This window comes from Gallinula chloropus, assembly GCF_964237585.1.
Source record: "Gallinula chloropus genome assembly, chromosome: Z".
Taxonomy (NCBI): domain Eukaryota; kingdom Metazoa; phylum Chordata; class Aves; order Gruiformes; family Rallidae; genus Gallinula; species Gallinula chloropus.
In genome coordinates this window covers 4,575,130-4,594,810 of record NC_140089.1, presented here as the reverse complement: position 1 = coordinate 4,594,810, position 19,681 = coordinate 4,575,130, and the positions used below count along the sequence as shown (strand labels likewise).

Here is a 19,681-nt window from a genome sequence, read left to right as displayed (position 1 = left end):
TTTAGAACATGTTATTTTCTTAGAGAAAAGATGAGGTTTTTTTAATGAAGTAGTGTCATCTTTATATGAAGGACATAAAAATAAACCCACTGCCAACATGCAGAAACACAAATCCATTTGCACCTATGTATTTAAATGCAACTCCTCCTGCAAATAAACTCATATCATAATAGTTCACAAGATACAATGCTGTAAACTTGCTTCCTGTGACAACTTCTAGATGTGTTTAGCCATGTACATTACACGTCAAAGTCAAGGTAAAGTGCAGAGGGAGCCCAGCATAGAGCGTACACATCAATCTTTGCAGAACCAAGGCCTCGAGTAATTAATTCCAAACTATGTGTGTTACTAAACTTGAAAAAACTGAGGTTTCTGGATGTTTCCAAAGCTACTTTTTTTCTTTGACAGTCTTCCACATGTTGTGCATATGTATACATATATGTAGGTATATTTATGTGTACACAAAGTTATCAATTTTTAAACAGCGATGAGAGCAAGCCACCTTAGATATATAATATGATGTTTAAATACGGTATTTTTGCTACTCACCTGTCTGTTACGTTCATCCATAATCCTTGTAATCTGAATCTTTTTTCTCCCCATAGTCCCCGTTTTTTTTTCTCTCCTTCTTCCTTAAAATTATGTATTTTTCCCTTCTCTTTTCTTCCTCTTTCCCGTTTCCTCAAAACAAACCTCCTTCTTCAACACTTGCACTACTCAGTTCACAGTCCCCTGCATCCGTTCCTGCTAAACACAGAAAGGAAATCAAGTGTTATTACAAAATTGGTAATTAGATTAGTGCTATTATATGGAGCTTACCAAGCATCCTCATTGCAATTTAGTGTACAAGTAAATGACAATAAAAATTTACTGCACCTATAAAGTAAGTAATGCATAGAGAAATAATAACTTAACTCAAAGGCTTCTTTTTTTTTTATGAACAAACCCGCCAATATATCAAGAAATGAAGAAAAGGATTGAAATACACATTGCCAAAACTTTAACAGAATTAGGTGTCTCTAGTTTTAAATATCACTCACTGCTCTAATATGAAAAATTACCTAAATCAGAGAGTTAATGAACCTTTCTGTACCTATGTATGCTAAGTAGGCCAGCTAATTCATTTCTGAAGGGAAAACAATCTTGTGTTTTGACAGCAGAGGTGATAATGTCCCTCATTATGCAAATAGGATGGACCTTTATTAAAGTGTTACTTGATATATGAGAGATGTCAGGTACTTTAAATCCAAAATTTTTAACCTTCTTTAAGAATATAGATTAGTGCAAGTATTACTCAAGATACTCGAAGAGAGCAGCGGTGCCTTTTCCCTCACTTCATTTCACTTTAAATTCTAAGATACTCTGACATAATTTATAGCAAGAAAACATGTGTATATTCTCTTACAAAAACTCCTGCACCAAGAGACGAACTGTATAGCACAGGACAATAGGAACAGATGACAGAACATTCTGAGAAATGGTTTCACAGGTTCAGTAATGCACCGATGCTAGCTCCCTGAACTTCACAACGCTGGTTCTGTTGCAAAACTAAGGACAACTAGATGCAATATATAAAAAAATAACACAACACAGTACACACTCTGTATTTCACATAATGTCATAAATCAGGACCTTAACGTCTGTCACATGAAAAGTATATCTCATAATAGAAGAATTATAGAAATATAAGAAGGCATGCAAATGAAGTTCAGTGTAGTACTAAATGATGCAAATTTTCCCCTTCTTAACCTTCATTTACTGTATTTTTACATTTAGATATTCTGAACAGAACAGCATGGAGAACACAGAATACAGAAGAAAAAAAAAATCTGAATAGGGTTCATTTAAAGTGGTTTTTTTAAGGTTTTCTCATTAGGTCCACAGTTTATTCAAAATATTGCCTTGGAAATAGAAATTTTGTAGTTTTAAAACAGAGGCTGATGTTTCCTTATTTATTTTAATCTCGTAGTTTCACAGCCAACCTGATAAATTCTCACAATATGTTATGTAACACTAAGCCGATGTCCTGGCCATTTAATCCATTATTTGGCTCCGATTCAAAGCTACTGAGGTAGAAAAGCTAGACCTCACTCTTCTGATCTTCAATTCTCACTTGATTTTCTTTGCATACATTAAACTTTAAGCTGCTCAAGTGTTTTATTGCTCTAGGAAGAAAAAAAAAAAGGTAACAACTAAGCATTCGGTCTGAGTTTTCTAACTAGCCACTGTGATATAATTAATTTGCTGGGCAAAAGAAATTTTCATGTGTAATATTTACTACTTTAGATAGTAATACTTACTACCTATAAAATATAATTAATCTGCTGGGCAAAAGAAATTTTCAAGTATAATACCTACTACCTTAACACTTGCTACCTATAAAATGCCTTTTAATATTATTTGCTAGGCATGCTGAGATATGCCTAAATCATTACCACAGTGCAGAACATGGAAAAATTCACATTGCAAAGATAATAAAAGTGTAAGGCTGCAATTTCTTCTTTTTTGCTGCTGCTTTCTACGTGTTTGAAAACAGTTCAACTTCTTAAAAAGACACAAAGGCGCTTGATCGTATTTACAACAACAAAAAACCAAACCCAGAAGTCCAAAACTTTGAAATAAGTTGATTAAATGTATTTATAAAACTTTTTTTCCTTTTCTCTTTCCCAAACAAAGCTAGGAGACAGTCTTATCTGATATTCAGTGTTGACAAACAAACCCAGTCTATTTTTAGAAACCGTTTTAAATTTCCTCGGACTGGGTTTCTTTCCTGTTTTTCCTATAGTCTTACCTCCAGTACAAAGACCAAGTTAGAATGGTGTTTCCCATGCACATGCAGGAGCCAAAGGAGCCTAACAGGCTTTCTCTGTAACAGTAAGCCAATACGCTAATCCACAGCAAATGCATATGGAACAATTTCCTCTCCTTTCATTCAGCTGAAGGCGGTGGCACTATCGGCTTACGGCGCTACGCCTGCCTAAGCTCTTATTCACTGGAAGGTCAGGGTGGACAGATTTGAGCTGCGGTGAACAGGTTAGCACAGGATGAGAGCTGCTCGGGGTAGATCAAGATGCCGATGCCAAGTGAGTTCAGAAAAATCACTTGAATCACTGAGAAAATCTACCAGGAAGGACGAAAATCTTAGTGGAGGAGCAGTGTGTCGAGTCCCTCCCACACACTTATCAGTTCCACATTTAAGACCAGTCTCCAAACAACAAAAGCTTTTATAGGCAGTTTAAAGTCAGAATGCTCAAAATTCCTATGATCCAGACAGAATTATCCCAGAGTAATTCATGCAACACTTGATGAGCAGAATTTTGTTCTACATTACCTGCAGTAATCCACTAAGTACTCTAGTTTTATTTTAAGAGGAAATATGGATGTGCGGGGGGGGGGGGAAAGTTCAAGGGGAGCAAGGATGGTTTGGTTATTAAATATTATACAAACTGAGAGAATGTGAAGAAGACAGAACGTGTTAGGCCATTTGTTTCAAGCATACAATTTGCAAAGAAATACAATTTTGCTTCAATTTTCTTCCATTGACGAAAAAATTCTCTCCCCTGTTTGCTTTTTGCCTACTAGTCTAATTTAAAATAAAAGCTTTTCATCTTTTTCTGGCAAATTTATTTCCTTTTTCTTCCCCCCTCCTCCCCCTAAATAATTTGTTATTTTTACTGCTACTAGAGACAAATTGGGTATGCTGCAGTATTCTCTGTACCCACCTGACTCTTTTACACACATATAGGTATTAACACCTACCGCTTCAAGTGCCAGTTTTACTACGTGTCTGCTCATAGTTCAACTGATCAGCATAGACATTTGCACATGTACATATATAAAGCAGATAGCAAGATTGATTCCAAATCCATTGGATCCAGATAAGCAAACCAAGAGCTCTGATTCAAGGGCTATAACCTTGAAAGGCCGGTGACTTCCTACTCAACGTAAAGAACTTTGGAGACCAACAGATGCCCAAGGTTGCTTTAAGACTTCACCAGCAATTGCAACACTTCTTGACAATTCTTGAAGGATTAAGGATAACGTATGAAGTATTTAAAGTTCACGTTAACCAACACACTGTATTTCCCTAAGACCAGCTAGAAAAGTTGAAGGCGCTACAAAACTCAAATAGTACTGCAGGCTTTCAATTATCCAAGAGAACCTTAAAAAAGGAACTTTAAAATAATTCTAGAAGCTTTGTTGAAGTAACTCTCCACATGAAAGAAAACTTCCAAGTTAATGACATGGTTACACGCAAACAAACTGCACTTAAAGAAACACATAGTTACAAGCTATGGTGTTACAGCCTTCAGCATTTTTTCCTTTTTTTTTTTTTTTTTTTGCAAACCCAAACATTAAAAAAAAAATAAAAAAAATAAATAATCAGACTGCTTACAAAAAGAGGAACTTCATTTTTGGCGGGCTTCTGTTCACTATATGATTTGGCAGAGGCAGCGGTAGCTGACAGAAGATTGATCTGAGCCTTGAGAAGGGAAAAGAGCTAATGGACAAATGCAGCGGATCACTTGGCCGCCTCTGTTCTCTCTGTCGTACCCTCACACACAGACATATGCACGCACAGGCACACACACACACACACACACATGCACACCCACTGTCCCTTCTCTGCAGCACAGAAGAATCTTGATTAGAATGGCAGGAAACACGCACAGAGCGGTCAGGGAAGGATATGATGTCAGCAACCACGAACAATAAAAGGTGTAAAGGTGCTTCCTTCCCTAAACTGTTCCAGAAGTGCAAAATGGGAACCAAAACTCTCCACTTCCTTCTCCGAGCAGAACTGTCTGAATCTGCTCTGCTGCAACACCCCAGACAGAGAGTCCTTTGAACAGTCACACCAGGGGCAATAAGGAGTATCAAAACAGGAGAGTAAAAATATTTAATTTATAAACAAGAAGGCAGCCAGAGAATACTGAAGTTAAAATGTGCCAGGGTTTCACATTTTCATGGTTGCTTTACAAAAGAAACAAACTTGCCATAACGATGTCCCTGTTCCATTAAGCAGCTTGCATTCTGAGTGGGTTAATCGGGTTAAAAAAGAACCAATTTTTTTAATTATTCTGACGTAAAGACGCAAATAACAACAACAACAACAAAATTCTGCCCCCATTCTCTTGCCATTCCTGTCTTGATAAATGAGTAACTTCAAAGACCTCTTCATGCAAGCCTCACTGTTTACTCAAAAGGGTTTTGAAACAGATTCTAAATGAAAATGTAAAAGTACTGACTAAGAATACACCAGCCGCTTTTCCGATGGAAAATTAGCTGCAAAGCCTGCAGGGAACACGTATTCAAATAAAATGGTCACTGAAATGTTCTCTGTAAAAGCTGTAGATGACTATGTTCCGTGCATGGACAACGAAAGCCACACAGTGAAGAACCAGCTGGGCATCCCACACCAAATGACAACGTGAACCACTTTGGGTCTGTCACCTCGAGCCGGATAAAGTTGAAAGGAATGCAGAAAAGGGTGAAAGTAATGATCATCTTTCATGTTACCGGGCGGGGATCAGCTGACATGAAAGACAGAAGTGGCCCTCCACATTCAATGTGGTTTGGTTGCATAGTCATTACAGAAGACACAGGTTGGGCCATTAGCAGAAAGACGATGATAAAATTACACGTCATCACCGCGGCAATACAGGCGTGGTGTGATCTATGGTACGGTTATCCGGGCAGAAAGCCACACAACAAATGAATCTGAGACATCTTAAGGCTTCAAACATCTGCCCGCAACACCCTGGTCCAGAATTTAAACATAACCTACATTTTTGTGTTTTGATCTTATGGTCAGGCTGCCACATAAAAAAGCTTGGGAGGGAGTTGATTCTAAGCTACTAAATTTAGCTCTCAAGAGATCATGCGTTTTGCTATAGGTAGGGTTAACCAAACATTTAAGCCCTGATGGACATAAAGTCGTTATATGATAGGCTATTAGACTACATCAGACTGAAAAAAACCCATATATAAAGAAAATATTTGTAGTCTTGAACTACCGAAGCTTATTCAACTTTTCATTTATCCACACTGATTCCTGACTTATGGTTTCATTTATAATTGAGAACAATTCGAGGGCAATGAAGTTCTGCATCAAGGCAGGAGCAAAATGTTCATAAACTTGGGAACTGCAATTATACTGAACTTACTGAAATGGTTTGGAGAAAAAATCGAATAATTTCATCTGAATAAATATTTCACTAATTTTTACTACTGATTTTACATCTGCTGAATTTGTAAGATCCTCTATTCCAACTGATGCATTTACTTATTTGTTTATTTCTAAAGGATAGCAGAACCTGCTTATTTTTCAGTCTGAGTTTAAGGAGATACACCTCATTTACTTCTCACATTTATATTTGAATATATTCCTATGACACTGACTGTATCAATGAACTGCAGAAAATTCCTCTCTTTCAGCCAAGTTGCTCTCTTATAACCAAAACTATTGCTTGTCTTTCTAGGAGGAAGAGGCACAGGAATATCTAGCACTGTGAATATTTTTTGCATTTGGAGTTAAACACGTCTGAAAACTAGTTGTAAGGATACTTCATCTCCCTTGAATGAGATGACTGTGGTCACTGTAGCTTTCAACTGAAATATATGACCAATTTATCTAACAGAGCAACAACTTAGGCAATGTGGACAAGAGTTTCATCTGCCATTGTTTTGCAAAGTTGTCCTGAAAAGTGTGGGTTTTTCTTTTTTTTTTTTTTTCTGGGCAAATTAAGCATCGTTGCCAAAATAGTATATAAGATGTTACTTCCCAATGGCAGTGCTACTTCATTATGCCCCAGACCCTGCTTTTCAAAAGACTGAGTGATCCAGACACTCCTTACCTATTGAGTATAGTATTGCCACCTATCAATGTCAGCTGACCCATGCCTATATGGAAAGGAAAGGAGTGATGATTTCAGCTTACCTTCCAGGGGATGTGCCGAGCTGTCCATCAGTCAGAGTGAAAGAGGGTTTTTTGAATAGTACATGCATGTTATACCAGACCTGGACAGGCTGATAAAGATCCACAATAGGAGGCCAAAGGCCTTCCAAGTGAACGTGGGATCTGCCACAGATGGTGAGTCATTCCTTGCAGTGGTGCACCAAAAGAGGAAGCACCCATTGGCAATCTAGATGAAAACTGATTGCCTGCAGCCCAGCAAGAGAGATATGTGCTTGCCACGCTTGATGAAGAGAGGAAGACTTGGCTAATTTACAACATTTTGAAGAGTAGATGAAGAGGAATATTTGATTTGTGAAGCAAAGAATGCACACACTAATGCATATTTTAAGGAAAGCAATTAAGTGAAATGCTAGTATACTAAAAAACATGAAAAGTTGATTTTAAATCTACAATGACTCATAGGTGATATTTCAGCGTCTACCCATCACTCAGTTGAAGAAAAAAGTGGAACACAAATAGTTTGAAGAAAAAGTTTATAGGTTTCTGAGTAGGCTTATGATGTACCTTTGGCAACTGGACAAACATAATGGGAGTCTGACCAATAAATATGGAACACGATCCTTGAAAGTGCTTGGGAGACTGGCTCAGGCACAGTTTATTGAATCAGACGACCTAATAATACACGGGAAAAAATAAAGGACCAAAAACTGAATCACCTAATTGGTCTGAAACTGAGACAGTGACTGGGAATGGGAACCCGTCCGACATTGGAATAGGGAAATCTGACTGCTGCAGTTCCACTTAGGATTCTCAATAGCTCTGAGCTAATAATTTGATTGGATGGCATTAGAGGTAATGGATGTGCAATAAATGTTCGGCAAGGTGTTTTGCAAATTCAGTTTCTCATTTAATGAGTTGGAGGAGAAGAGGAAGCATTTCAGTGGTCACCAGAGTATTATTTAGCACCTTGCATGTTAAAAAGGTATCTTGTAAGTACTTTGGCCTTGGTCTACTTATCTATTCATACCAGGTAAGATACTAGTGGTTACAGGCTGGGAGCAGTCTCATACACAAAGGAATTTGGAGAGCATTGGCTTATTACAGGAAAAGTCTAAGATCTCTAGAGTTAAGTCACTGCACCACCTGAAAGCAGTCTCTGGCTGTGGTTAGATCTAGATTTACAGATTTTTTACTAGTGCTTGTATGTGAGGAAGTCTGTGGTGAGGCACATAAATGCCCACAACGGCTTTAAAGAATCAGGGGACAATTCCAGGTACTACTGGAAGAAGCTCGGTGCTGCAGTATAAAATCATGGTTTGAACTTAGGCACAAGCGCTTGGTAATGCCAATACCAGTGGCAGACAAATTTAGATTGCCTTATATTGAAGAAAGTAAGGATTGATTCTAAAAAGGATTCTTTGCTACCAGAAAATATTTTTGATTACTTTCTGCTTATAATTTGCTGAATGGCGGTAATGCAAGAAAGCTTGGTATGTGCACTTACACAAGAGAGATGAAGACAGCAGTGTTTGAACTATGGCCATAGATCAGTCTGGAGGCAACAGACAGGGTAGATAGAGAAGGGAGTTAAATTTTGGGTAAAACAGGTGGGCTTCTTCAGATCTACACAGATCTGGTCTCCTCCCTTTTCATCCAACAAGCTCCAGAGGAATTTTATATACTCTGACCCAGGATCTTCCCTTTTCTCACTCAAAGGGCACTGTAATCATGCCTATCGGTGTTGAACACAAGCCAAGTTCTGCTATTTTAGGTTTACATTACACCACTGCTTCACCTTCTGTGAGGAGGAACAAAGATTCGGCTTTTAGAAACCTAATAATGGTATTTTGAAAAGGAGTATCTTAAACTTATGAAAGTTTTCAGTAGGTTTTTGGAGGAAAGAGAAAGCTTTTAGAAGCAGGAATTCTGTGGCATGAACAAACAGAACAAAATATTGTAAGAACCCAAAGACTCTTTAAAGTCCTGAGCAAATAAATGAACACCACATTGGTATCAAAGACTAAGCTGAAAATTAGGAAGGATCATCTAATGAGGTGGAATGGGGACAAAATTAAGTGAATTTGAAGGGGTCCCTCATTAAAAGAAAATGTGTGACTTGGCCAGACAACAGGCCCTATCCAAATATTGTGAAGAGGTTAATAAATGAAATCCTTTCCAACATGACCAAAGGGAGTGATGAAAATTGTCAAGGTAAAGCCTGAATGAGAGTAAAACTGTTTCAGGTTAGCAGTGGGAAACAACTTGACAGGAAAAGTGTATAAATATGTTAAGGTGGTATAACATTTTCTGGCTAGGAAAACGTTGCTCTTGGCATTGCTGTTTAAAGAGGGATTTAAGTAATGGCTGGGAGAGGAAAGAAGGTGGAAGGGATAAGATTACTGCTGCTTAGCATAACTTCCATGATCTTATAGACCTGGACACTTGAATAAAAGGCAGCAAAGAACTTTGTTAGCTGTTATTTCATGGAAGACTGTGATTCGTGACCATGAAGAGAAGCTGAAAATTGAGAGCTGTTAGGAGAAAGTTCAGTTATAGAAAATACAGGGAGTAGAGCCCTAAAGTTGAAATAGACACAGAGAAGTGGCTTTGGAGTTACCGCTGATGGGAAAGGGAACTCAAACATTAATACTTGATAAAAGACGCTAATTCTTGAGTCTTGCTGCATTTAGAGATATAAAAAAATCTCTGTAAACAAAGAGCATCAAGGAAAAATTTGAACCACTTGTCAGTTTCCCTGCCCTAATGGAAACAACCTGTAATACCCTGAATTTGGCGAGCTACTCAAGACAAAGGGGCAAATGTCTCTTAAGCACAGTCCCTAACATGATTTGTCTCCCTACCAGAGAACTGAAGCAATCTGACATGAAAGACTTTGGGTAGGTGACCTTGAGACACAGAAATTCCTCAAATTCTGACCAGATCTTGGGAGATCCATGGAAGCTGTATGTGGCAGTCTCTTGAGGTGACTATCCTGTAGTTTGTTGTTATCCTATTCGGGATTGAAATATTAGATTCTGTGTGGATGGACTAATGCCTTAGACTTGATGTATGCATGTGTGTATTTTTCACCAGTTTCTCTTTTATGATGCAACCAGTCACCCAAACCAATTGCTGACTTCTCAAGGTGGCACAAATCTCAGGCAGATACAATTTCATATCCAGATAACCGATTTCTATGCAGCTATTCCTTTATACTAACACAAGCATGAGAACAGATCCATCATTAGTACTGAAAGTTGGACAAGCTTTGCAAGAAGACTTAGCATCTAACACAGATTAACCTAGTAGGAATAAAAGCATTGTCTTTACGGGGTACAACTCCTTCTTTGGATCCTCAACGTACTCAAAATTCATCCTTTTTTTCCCAACTACAGAACTCGGTCTAATGAAATGTATTACTACTGCCTACAAACTGTTTCATATTTGTGGTATTAGACCTACAAGTATATTATGACCGAAACAGAAAGCTGGTTTTCCCTACAACACAGACCTAAACACGTAACTTTCATATTTAAGTACTTTTATTAGTTTTCTAAAACAACCTCAGATCAGTACCATCCCTCATCTGGCAGTTAATTTGAGAGCAACGATTAGATATTGAGGTGTACTGCATTTCTCTTTTGCATACCCAGTTCTAGAAACACACCCTTCTCCCTTTAATTTCTGACCTTCCCAGAAATGTTAAGAATTAAATATAGTTCTTCTGAAATGTAAGGTAGACTGCACAACATGGTGGAGAGCTGCTGAGCTGCTAACTGTTCATTCATTCTGTGTAAATGTTAATATGATAAATATGAGTATAAAAACTATGACACTCCCTGGATTCAACTGCTTGCCCAGAGACAGCTGCAGGCTTAAAATGAGATGGAAGTAGGAAAGAAAGAAAGAGAAGGAAAAAAAAAAAGGCAAGGGAACTATATCAATCTTCCCAATGACCATGACAGCTGAAAAGTCTACATTAATGCTACCAATCCCACTCAGACATTTTTTCCCAAGGACAAAAGGAGATGAAATGTATGTCAGGTACATAATAAGGCTAATGAAAAAAAAAAAAAAAAGAAAACACCTTCATTTCACTGAATAGGGTGAAGAACTGCCTCTGTCTGTGTAATATACGTCTTTTTCTAATGGCAAAGCTCATAAATTAGGACAGGTTGCTGCTTTTGAATATAAAAAATACACACAATTAAAGCAGAAACACATGAAATCAGAATACATCTCTACAAAAAAAAAAAGGGAAAAGAAAGAAAAGTACAGTGCTGTACAGCAAAGAAGCACATATTGTGATTGCAAAGATCTGATACCTCTTGTAAGACACAAGATAGAAAATAAACCTTGACACAAATATTGTCTGGTGCCTTGTGTCTAGAATTTTGCACGTTCAGGATGAGGCGTCTGTTAGAAAAATGAAGGTTCTGACTACCAGTAAATAAAGCACATGGCCATACCTGCTACTTCTAGTAGACCTGGGCTAGTGGAGGGTGTTCCTGCCTATGGCAGGGGGTTGGAACTAGATGGGTTTTGAGTTCCCTTCCAACCCAAACCAGTCTGGGATTCTATGATGCTCTGAAGCTACTAGTTTTCTACTTCCTGGCTTTATCTAGACAAGAGGCATCTCTCTACACTGGAAGATCCAAACTGGATTCACACTAGTTTGGAACTAGAAAAAAAAAAGCATAAACAGACATGTCTACAAGAAAGGAAAGAAAACAGAGTTTGCTTTGAAGGAGAAAACAGAAAAAGATGTCTTGTGGGAGATGAAATGGGCAAGGTTACCGAAGTGATGGACTTATGTTGCCTGGTGAGGAAGGAATTTTCCGTCATTCCCGCTTAGTGGGATATTCTACAGACTCTTTATGTTTGTCATGGTGGAGAAAAGGGCAAGCGATAGATACATTTGTGTGAACAATATTCACATGAAAAGAGGGAAAGAGAAAGGATGGAGAGATGTAAGGTATACAGCTCACTGTGGAGTTGTGTTTTGATATGATAAAGAGATAGAAGAAATACACATTAGATAGTAAAGGCTTATCTCGAGTCAGTTACAGAGACATAAACAGCCCCATCTAATTTCAACTACATCATAGTTCACATTCAGCTTTTGAAAACTGTGTTAAGTAACTAATTCATATTTTCCACATGAGGATTTGTTCTGATTTTTCACAGAACTGGAGTTGAGCAGCTCTCACCACCTCAACACCTGTAAAAGTGAATTTTCTGCTGAAAGGGAAGGTGTTTACCCATGGAGGTACACCTACCGCTGCCTACAACTACACAAGCCACAAGTGAGCATCACACCCTGCCTACTGAACCTCAGCTGTAACCACTCCATTAGCACATGCAGCTGGATTTATTTATTTCTTTACACATACAAAACACATTGCATTGGGCAGTAGCCAATGCAAAAAGTCAACATCCTTGACAAATACCAGAAGAAAACAGACATATAAAATGTGCTTAATTTGCAGAGGGAAATACAGTGCAATTTGCTTGATAGCCTCCGTTCTATCTTGAATGAGCATTTTTTTTTCCCCTAAACGGATCATTGCCAGCATTGCTCATTTTATTATTGTCCTAGAAGCATGCTGATAAACCAAAACATAATCAATACAGAGATACATTAGCTAAATCTTTTTGTGGCCTTGAATGTACATTATGTTTTCTCAGAAATGGCACTTTTCGAGCTCTATTGATATGCAAGGTGATTTCTGACAAAAAGTATTCTTAGAAACAGACAGCTGCGGCAAAAGTTGCAGGCAGAATAGAAAAAAGGATCTAAGGTTGGGATGCAGACGTGGCTGAGACCTGCTCCTTTTTCTGCCAAAACCACTTCATCCCGCCTCCATTTTTTAGTCAGTTTCTCTGTTGGAAACCTGGGGATAAGAAACCTGGGGATTCGTCCATGCAAATGTTCTGAGTTCCAGTTTATATTTATTAAAAAAAAAAATAGAGAAATTCTTGGGGCTTTCAGTAAATATCTGAGAATTCTCATCTGGCACAGTCAGTGAGTATGGAAATAAATAGAGAAGATCACTTAGCAAAGGTAAAAATATATGAAAGTGATGTTAAAAGGCAAGATTGTGATTATAAAAATACTAATATCTGTGCCTAAAATCACTGATTTCAGAAAGTTGCATTTATCTGATATATCTAAAGCATTTATATACACATGTTGTTCTCTCTCCATAGCCCTTTATGCTAATGTATATCTTCTTGAAATAAAGATATTTGACAGTACTGTCATATAAGGTCCAACACGGTACACAGCAGATTCATCAATTTCCCGTTTCCTACCCTCTCCCTCTTACAGCATCCTAATCAACCTAATTAAAGCTTCGTTCATTTGAAACCTCAGATGACAATTTGTTTAACTGTATCCCACTGTGGTCTTTTTATAAAGAGAATTAAATTTGATCTTCTGACAGCAATTATTAAATGATCCCAACTGGCCCCAATTAAGACACATGGCTCACAGGCCTCAAAATCCAATAAAGTGCCAAGCCCTCTCTTTCACTTGTACATCTTCCTTTACCTTGCTTTATTTTCTTAAAGCCAATTAAGCTCATCTTATCAAGTGGAACTGAGTGCCATTGTGTAGACTAATTCAAGATACAATGCGTCAATTTACTTTTGCGGACACAGAGAGGTAGGGGCAACACGCTCAAAATCATCCTTTCGAAACCCCTCTGCGATTCAATTCACCTAGCTCTGGTGCCTCTCACTGTGCTGCACATGACCTACATATGCTGACTTTTAGAGCACTGCCTGCAACGAGCAGTGATTAGAGAAATGCATCAAGTATCCGCGGCGCGAGATTTTTTTGCGCTGCTGACAATTCTCCTTGCAGCAATACATCTCTTTCTGCAAGGATTTCCACCTGCTCACCGTCCCTTCGTTCCATAAATCCAAGAAGGAATGTGACACTAGTGCAACTTCTGAGGTTAACCTTTTTAATTTTTGAAAAAAAAAAAACCCAAAAAAACAACAAAACCACCAAAACCCTTTAATTTCTGCTCTAATTTTTCCACACTTCTTCAGTGGTACGCCGTGAAGAAACGTTCCCATGATTTCACGTAAAGGCAGGTAGCCCCAGGATTTGGAACTCATTGATTGTGTGGTACTCCAGGGAAATAGCTGAATTAAAACCAGCCTCGTGAGACCGAAGTAGCTTCCACACACATCTGGCTCTTCTTATTCTAAACTCTAACACCTGCCTGGAAATTTAACCACCCCCCACCCCCCACCCCCCTCCCCCATCTTTTCTCTGAAGAACAAATGGGACAGATTTATCTGCTGCCATTTGGTTTAGGTCAAAGCTGAGCTGTGTGGTGTTCCGCTAAATTAATTGCGATGTAATTGATATTGTTTGACACAGTTTTTGAAAAGATGATGCTCCATCCATTTTATGACCAGGCTGCTCTCGGTACTCTGCGTTAAAATAAGTGGGGTTTTGTATTTCTGTACCCTCACTTTTAAGTGCAGCTTTGAGTAACAACATATTAGAACACAGCACGCATTCTCTATCTCAATATTTCTAATGAATTGCTGTACTAGATAAGATTATACGCACAATTATCATCAAGAGAGTAAGTAACAAGTAAAAAAAAAAAAGAGAAAGCTCAAAGCAATACTAATTCCATTGTGAGTGTTTTCTATATTTCTCTAATTTACATAGTTAGCAAATGTAAGCACAATATTCCTTAAACACACACACAGAAAGAGATAGAAAGACATTAAATTTTAGTGCAAAAAATCTTCTTTACTAGCAGGAAGACGTGCAAGTTTATGTAAAACATAATTAGACACATTTCCCGTCCATCTGGGGGAACATAATTTTCTTTGTAAAAACTTAAAAAAAAATAAAATAAAGCGATGCCAACCGCTTCTCAAAAAAAAAAATAAATTTTACAGAACTTGCAAATGTTAGCTTTAGGAATTTAAAAAAATATTGACTTCAAAAGGCAGGCAACAGTTTTACTCCCAGTAATGCTATATGGCCCTGGTAAATTTGAACTGTAGCACACAGTAACAGCTGATAGGGGATTTCTAATAGCACGCTGAAATTTCTGAAGATTAGAAAAAAAAAGATTTCAGTATACTGTGCTGCAAATTATTTCCCATTGTATTCTAATAATCCCATACAAGACTTTAAATTTAGATCATTCTTTTGCTAAAAACAGCAAACCCTGTTACAGATTTAGTGCAAAGAGCTGAAAATATCCTGTGGAGGAAAAAAAAAAAATCTGTACAGAAATCAGATCAACCCAAATCCTGCCATTACTCAGCACTGCAGTGACGTGCAGATGTTTGTAGTGGTTTAAGGAGCCAGCGGGGGCTGGAAACTCTACATACTCAACTCCAACATGATTGCAATTGAACCTCATCAAAGTAAGAGCTCATAATTTGTCACAGAAAACAGCCAATTAACATATGTTAGAAAAAAAAGCTCCCATAAAGATAATATATGATTAAAGACCCAATGCAGCTGTCACAAATCAAAATCCCGCATTTAAAAAGAAATATCAGTCTTGCTTTCTGAATGTTTACATCGATAATGGATACTATATTTTTAAAAGCTACAGAGAAAAGCGCCCCTAATTATAGTATTTCCACCAGGTTTGGAGTTACAGCTTGGGGAGATCTGGGTACTGAAGCACTATTTACTGTTCTGGCTGTTGTGCTCTGAATAGTTGGAGACCCTTGCCAAAACACAACTCTGATTTTGTTTTGGTGCTATTTTAGAAGGCGGGCCTTCCCCCCCTGAGAGCGAGGTGGCCTTCGTGGCTGCCACGACTTTGTTGTCAAGACACAGCACGTCCTTATTGCTGCGGAAAATACCGGTACCGTAAAACGCTGTGGCCCCCAGGGTCAGCGCTGAGACCCGAGCTACTCAAAACGCAGGGGCCGCGAGCGAAACCGCTCTGCGGCCAGTTCCATTATCTGCTGGTGAAAATCAGACCTGCACGCAGCCTGCAACCATCCCTTTAAATAAACACCCTGATGAAAAATAGCTTTCACATAGGTACGCCTGGAAAACGAAGCCTGGTGCTTTATCAACCCCTGTTCCTACCCTTCTACACCTCACATTTTGTGCAGTTGTATTTCCAATTAATTTCAGTGCCGCATAATCTAGCTGCTGTTTTTTTAATGGGCATCGTGCATCCTTCCCCCCACCCCCCCCATGCTACCACTTAGGATCCTCTGTGTCTGCTGGTGAAACTCCTGGGGGCCGTTTGAATAGTACCTTGTTTGTATGTGTGCGCGACTGCGAGCGTGTTTGTCCTTGTCTTGACATCGCGTTGTAAAAGGAAGTGCTTCCTCTTTTCTGTTTGAAAGAGACCCAAGAAAAACAAAGGTTTTGAAGCCTCAGTCGCCTGACTGGACTTCAGTCAATGTATTTTTAAAAATACATTAACTCTTATTCAGTGGAATGCAGTTTTATGTTGATGGATAGAAGCTGGGACAAACTTTAATCGGTACTAACAGAGAGCAGTATAATAGAGAGAGCATTCTCCTGAAGTGGGATATGATGATGTTTAAGGGTCCTTCCTCCCTACTGAATGCTTTCAACAATTCAGAAATGAACTGTTTCCATTAATGCCAGATGCTGTAGCTTGTGTCATCAGCACAAAGTTAATTCTCCTAAAACAGCACTTACTGTATCGGTACTGAAGTAGCTGTCTTCCTTAAAGCTATGGTTTCAAAAGCCCTGAACAAGCACAGACCTTTGAATATGCTAAAACTTAATACACCAAAAAGGTCAAAAGGAAAACTCTTAAGTATTTAAAGCTACTCGTGTGTGTGTAAGACTGCCTCAGATCAAAAGCACTGAACATTTCCGACCCACGTACATAGAACAAGAATTCCTGATGCTCTTTAATACTCTCTGCTACCTTATATTAAGATGAAAAAAAATAATAATTATGAATCACTGTCCCTTTTAACAAAACACTGTGAATAACGTTAAGGTTATGCTGCCTTCTTCTTCTTTTTTTTTTTTTCCTCAGGAGTGTGTTCATTGATTCCCAAGCAATCACTAACATTTTTGATTAAGATCTCAGAAATAGCTGAAAATCCCAAAGCTTCTCTACTATCGAAACTTCACGTCTTTGACTGTCCCCAACTAATGACAGTAAACTATGCAGCCTCGAGCTAAAGAGATTAATTTCCATTTTGCAATGAACAGATGAAAAGACTGGACAGAATCCATTCCACATCAACTACATTGTTATGTCTATTACAGAAAATACACTTTTGGCCCTAGAGACAGTTTGAGATGGGAATGATAAAATTCAAGGTTCAAAACAGGCAGTACTTAACAAATGATACAATAAACAAGGGTCAAAGGAGCACTGACTTTTTTTTTTTTCCTCATAAGATTTTGGGGATTTTGGGTTTGTTTGGTCTTTTTTGTTGTTTGTTTTTTTAAATAAAACTAGATGTTTTGGGAAGCCGTATCAAAATTTGCTGTTTATTCCTGATCATAGACCCATAACAGACCCACTTCAAAAAACCTCCTGTTAACAATAACACCAAAGTAACAGAAAGCAAGTTCTTCATGGAAGGACATAGAATGATCTCCTATTCTGTAAACCTAAATTTCCTCTCTTCATAGGTAAAATCAGATAATTTTACAATTAGATCATGCATAAATGACAAGAAATTATCTGTCCACTGCTGTTTTCTCCAAGCATAATCATCAAATTGATCTGTTTACTTATTGCAATATGTCTAAGAAATGTCCAGCATTTTTCTTTTTAACTTCAGATTTAACAAACTATGAGTGATGGAATACTTTAAAAAAGTGCTCATCCTCCTATCTATTCACGCTGTGCTTCACAAGTGAAAATCATCTGAATCAGCAATGGCTTCTGCTAAATAGAAATGTCGTCAGCACATCATAACCTAATTGAAGATATTAAAGGGTTTTTTTAAAGCCATTTAAAAATTTTTGTTGTGGAGCTGGGAAAGAGAGTCCCAGGGAACAGTATCCCACTTTCTGATTGCTTCCGTGCATGTGGAAGTTAGTGGGAATTTTTCTATCTACTTTACCAATAGCAGCACTGAGACGCTGGGGAAAAAAGTTGCGTATATCGTACTACATGTCCAAGACTGCTCCTGTATCAAAGCTGTAGGCTCTATCTGGTCTTACCCACACACCTCTATGGCATTATCCTGTTTAAATAAAGGAAATGCACGCTGGTGCTGCTCAGTCTCTCTGAAGAGTCCACTGGGTGGTTCTGGAGAGGAGCGATGAGTTACCACGATGTAGAAGGCTCTAGAATCCGCGTAGGCTACCGCAGTGGTATACGGTAACAAAGCATTGCAGAAGTGCAGCATAAAATTCTCATGGTAAATAATAATAATTATGATAGCGATAATAATGATGGTAATAACAATAATAGATTCTGTAAAAATAATGTTTGCACAAATACGTCAGCTCTGTATGTTACTTAGAGATGATCGCCAGGGAATCAAGGACCACGTTTTGCTGTTTTGCATCAAACGGCTATAGAATATGTTGAATATGCTCAAGAATAAAAATAAAAGCTGTATAAACACGGCTTTTGCTGTTAAAATAGACATCTAAGTTACTGAAAACTTAAAGGAATACTTTCAAGTAATTTTAATCATCCAACATTTTCCCATACCAGCTCATGGATTTAGTTTTCAACACCAGCAGCCCGAGACAAGAACAAACTGATTTATGGCTCGTGCTAGAGGAGCTTGCTGCTCAGTTGTCATTTTTTTTTCCTTGGCTGCAGTAGATGGAAGGAACTCTCTTGCTGGGTTTTAAGCTGAGTGTGGTTTTGGGGCTTTTTTTTAGGCCAGAATCTTTATTTTTATATTTATTTTGTTGTCTGTTGAACCTTTGATGTCAGATTCCCAGATAATTTGTTCCAGTTCCCAGAGCTGTTTCTTCAGACGAGAGCCATGCGTTAGTAAGCCTGTAGCTCCTGCTGAAACCTCTTGCAGGGATGAAGAGACCCTGTACCAAATCTACATGGAATTGTTTCTGGAAGCCCCACTGCTGCGTGGTTCTCTAGAAATAACCACTGAACAAGATGCATGCATTCAAAAAAAGAAAAAAAAATAGAATTACCCGTGGTCTGGACTCAGGTGCATGGAGACTGTCAGTTTTACAGCACAATTTTAGGCCGCAGGATAAAAAAAACGTGGAAACATGACACCATGCATTCTTTCACTATTTTGGTTAAGCCACTGCATCGCTCATTTCCCTTCACCCCTTAAAAAAGTACGCTGGCTGTGACGCTCAGCGTCATGCCCACGACCGGCGGGTGTTAGAAGGACAGGGGGGTTAGGACCATCCACCCTGCTCGACTTCTTCTGCTTGTCTGATGAAAAAGCAGAAGAGCAGCAAGGGTAGAGAGGCTGGCACTACATGGAGCCAGAGCCTAAGGGTTCCTTCAAAAATAAGCACCTGCCGAGGACAAAGCATATTCCTCCTCAAGACAGACACGCACATGGAGGAGTAGCACTGTCTGCCCTGTTTCCTCAACCCTGTAAGTCAGTGCCATGCCCTTTCGCCATACAAGAGGGTGAGATTAGTTATTCATCTTTCTAAAGACTTGTCACCCTCAATTAAAGAGGTGTCAACTACTCTTAACCTGGATGGCATATGGTCAATGAAAAGAGACACTTCCTTGAGTCGCAGCAGCCAAACCAGCATGTGCCGTGATCCTGTTGACTCTCCCAAGCTAATCAGGGTCAAGCCGGGTC

General features: G+C 38.6%; 1 protein-coding gene across 13 annotated transcripts in view; it reads right to left on the bottom strand.

Annotated features, from left to right (window-relative positions):
• The window catches only part of MEF2C (myocyte enhancer factor 2C), a 139,721-nt gene that overhangs the window by 76,734 nt on the left and 43,306 nt on the right, over positions 1-19,681 (bottom strand). For 9 of the 13 annotated variants that reach the window (XM_084278344.1, XM_084278351.1, XM_084278342.1 and 6 more), the window contains one exon: positions 550-747. In XM_084278344.1, the coding sequence (XP_084134470.1) occupies positions 550-603 (54 nt within the window). In that variant the 5' untranslated portion in view covers positions 604-747. Of the gene's footprint in view, positions 1-549; positions 748-4,396; positions 4,419-19,681 lie in introns of those variants that run through there. The other 4 variants (XM_084278347.1, XM_084278346.1, XM_084278348.1 and 1 more) reach the window with 2 other exon arrangements.